This window comes from Condylura cristata, unplaced genomic scaffold (assembly GCF_000260355.1).
Source record: "Condylura cristata isolate star-nosed mole 26May11 unplaced genomic scaffold, ConCri1.0 scaffold00018, whole genome shotgun sequence".
NCBI classification, from domain to species: Eukaryota; Metazoa; Chordata; class Mammalia; order Eulipotyphla; family Talpidae; genus Condylura; species Condylura cristata.
Window position 1 is genome coordinate 37776909 of NW_004567119.1, and position 3191 is coordinate 37780099.

The 3191-nt window shown below is 59.4% G+C and overlaps 1 protein-coding gene across 1 annotated transcript; it reads right to left on the reverse strand.

The window, feature by feature from the left end:
* Positions 1-801: 801 nt before the first annotated feature.
* On the reverse strand, positions 802-3185 carry PHLDA3 (pleckstrin homology-like domain, family A, member 3). Its single transcript, XM_004685496.2, has 2 exons — positions 2706-3185; positions 802-1436 (listed from the first exon to the last, which is right to left on the reverse strand). Exon 1 carries the CDS (start codon positions 3145-3147, stop codon positions 2770-2772), a length of 378 nt encoding a protein of 125 aa, XP_004685553.1. The 5' UTR covers positions 3148-3185; the 3' UTR covers positions 802-1436; positions 2706-2769.
* Positions 3186-3191: the final 6 nt, after the last annotated feature.

Below are 3191 nucleotides of genomic sequence, written 5' to 3' on the forward strand. Positions count from 1 at the left end.
AGGGCACTGCTCCTCCACGCTGGCACTGAGCTGCCCTGGGGGTAGGTGTGCAACCTAGTTAACAGGTAATTGGAAAGATCTCTAATCGGCAAATTCTTAGCCAACTGTGAAGTGCAGTTCATTTATCAGATGAACAAGACGCTCCTGAGGTGGCTGAGGGAGTGAGACATGGGACATGAGGTTTTAAGAGGGCGGTAGGAGTCTTGACAGGGAGCCCAACCGGTTGGAAGAACAAAGAGGCTTGTAAATTGCAACTGAAAAATTATGGGAGGCCACTCAGCCTCCTTGCTCTTTCCAGAGATTCCGAAGTAGGCCACTGGTTTGCAACCAGGAAGGGCAGAGGTGGGTGGATGACACACAAAAGCAGGTGGAATGAACTACTACCTGGAAAGATCTTCTGGCTGACTGATTCGGTTTCTGCAAAACCCAGGGCAGCCACTTCCCTGTACCTCAGTTTCCCTGATGCTAAAATTACTCCTTTCAATGCCTCAAACACCGTCTAGGGCAGAAGCCTTGCTTTCTAAATGCATAAAGTCTGAGTGTGTAAAGGACGGGGAGGTAAGAGCTGCCCAAAAAGCCTTGCTACCTCCCAGGATGGCATCCTGCTGAAGAGGCTCCCACCCCTCCCCCCAGGCCAATGTCCATCCTTCCTGGGACCACTGAGACCATGTCTCTCCAGCCTGTCCCCTCCCAACCCAGGCTAGAGGTTTCAGAATGAGCTTTGGGCTGGGGAAACAGGGGCAGGGAGAGGCAGTCCAAGAACTGGGTGGGTGTGGGTAAAAAATTTCACTCAACAAACAGTGTGGTCACTGCCCTTGGCAAGGAAACTTCATTTTGGGATAGGTATGAAATGGTAATGGCCAAACCCCCACCAGACCCCACCACCTCCAGGCCTGGCACCACAGTGGAGGGAAGATGGGCAGGAGGTGGAGGAACAAGTGTGCAAAGAGAGGGCCTGGATGGGTGGGGGTCCCAGAAGGACCTAAGCAGCAGGAGACCCCCAAGTGCGGGCATCAGGCCCATCAGCTCCCCTGGCCATGATGAGTCCAGGGTGGTTCCTCCTCTGAGTACCAAGTTGCCCCCCACCCAAATCCTGAGGCGCTGGCTTAAACCCCATGGGGATGACGCTCCTCCTGGCAGGCACCAAGCCGGGGCCTAACAGCAGTCTGCGTGTAACAGATGGCAGGGCTGGCACGGGGCGGGGCTCTGGTGCCGGCTCTCCATCACGACGCCCGAGGCCAGGCCAGGGGCTTCGAGGCCCTGAGCTGGCTATGTCCTGAGAGTCTGAAAGTGTCCAGGGGCTGAATCTTCATCCTCAGCCCCTTGTGGGCCAGTCCACTCCTTCAGCTCCAACATGTCCTCCACATGTGTCCACTGCTTCTGCCTCACCACCTCAGGCACAGTCAGGCCCCCATGAGCCAAAAGGGGCAAGGAAGCTGGCAAGGAAGAACAGCAGTTAGGACAGGGGCAGATACCAGGGTACCGAGCACTTGCATTACTCCCCAGTGTGCTCCACATCGGGACAAACAGAAAACAGCACGTGTAAAACACACAAGTGAATGCAGGGACCTGGGTCCTGTCAGCCTCCCCGAGGCCTGAGGACCAGAGGGTCAGTTCTCAGCAAGGCCTCGGAGCCTCAAGGGGACCTGAGGCCCAGCTAGCAGGGGGGTCAGGACTCCAGGACCCCGGTGGGGGCGCTCAGGCTCAGTGGCTCACTTCTTCAGGTAGAGAAGCTGCAGGGCAGGGAGGGTGAGGGAGCGTAGGAGGCGGCAGTGGGGTGACTGGGTGTAGGTTTCCACCAGAGAAATTTAAACTACAAGGTTATAACCTCTTCCTCCAACCTGCTGTTAGTTCCCATGAGGAGGGAGTGGCATCTGGGGAAGAGGGCACGGGGCTGGGAGCCAGGCTTCTAGGTTCTATTCCTGGACCCTCCCCTGGGTCTTCCTGACAACAAGTCGCCCCCCACTCCTGACTCTGCTGCCCAAGGAGGATTAAAACAGCACCAATCATGCACCATCCTGCACCCCACTCGCCTCCTGGCTCCAGGGTCCCAGTGCCTCCCACAGTGTCTTCTTTGGCACAGTGGGCACAGGCTGGCACCAAGGGAAGGCAGACAGGCCCACCCCCCCTTGGCTTCCTTGGCATGGCCTCGCATCGCTTGCCTACCCTCTGACTCTCCTGGCCCCTCAACAGCTCAGGACCCAATGCCCTGTCAAGAATGGACAGTGGCACCCAAGGGCCCAGCCAAGCCTCCTGCTGAAGCCCCACTGTGGGAGGCCCCACTGTGGGACTCTGGTTCTTTCCCCCACCTCTGATGACTGCCCGCGGGAGACTGTCTTTCTTAACTCTGTGCTCAGCCATTCTAGACAAATGTTTGTCCTCCAGGCAAGGGACAAGCTTGGGTTCATCCCACCACCCCTTCTTCCCAGCTCTCAGAAGCCATGGCCCTGGCAGAGGCCCAGCAGCCTGGGGATATGTAACCACCAGCCAGGGGGAAGTCCCATCACTCATCCTCCTCAGGCCCGGGTCACCCCAGAACCCTCATGCCTGACACCCTGCGGAAAGTCTGGAGCCCATAAGCCCACACTCTGGAGCTCCATCTCTGTTGGCCCTGGGACCGCCCAGCTTTCAAGTGGGAGCCCCATTCTCTCTGTAGAAGCACAAAAGGGAGGGAGAGAGTGGGCTCAGACCCCTGGGGAGCTTACCTGGAGTGGGCTCTGTGCACCTCGTGGGTGGGCAGCCTGAAGGTAAGATGGGAGGCCAGGCCCTTTAGGACACGAGGGTCCCGGTCCCGAGGCTCTGCCGGGCCCGCACGGTCTGGATGGCCTGCTGGTTCTTGAACTTGACCAGGCCCAGAGTGATCTGGGCGTTCCAGCCAGGGTCCTCGAGGGGACAGCGGAAGTCGATCTCGCCACCGCCCTCTGTCACCAGCGTGAAGTAGATGTGGCGTCCGGTGCTCTCCACGCATTCCACGGCCTTGATGCGAGCGAAGCTGAGCTCCTTGGGCCGGCCGCCGGAGCCCTTGGCCTCAAAGAGCTGCAGCCCGCGCTCGGTGAGCACACAGCGCTTGCGCTTCCACAGCTGCAGCAGCCCGCCGCTGCGCTTCTCCAGCACGCCCTCCTTGAGCACCGTGGCGGCCGCCGTCATGGGCGCCCCGAGGTCCCGGGCGAGCAGGCGGCTGCGGCGGGCGC

Excerpts from the sequence above, each read along its gene's own strand:
- PHLDA3 (XM_004685496.2), bottom strand. The coding sequence starts at position 3,147 with ATGACGGCGGCCGCCACGGTGCTCAAGGAGGGCGTGCTGGAGAAGCGC.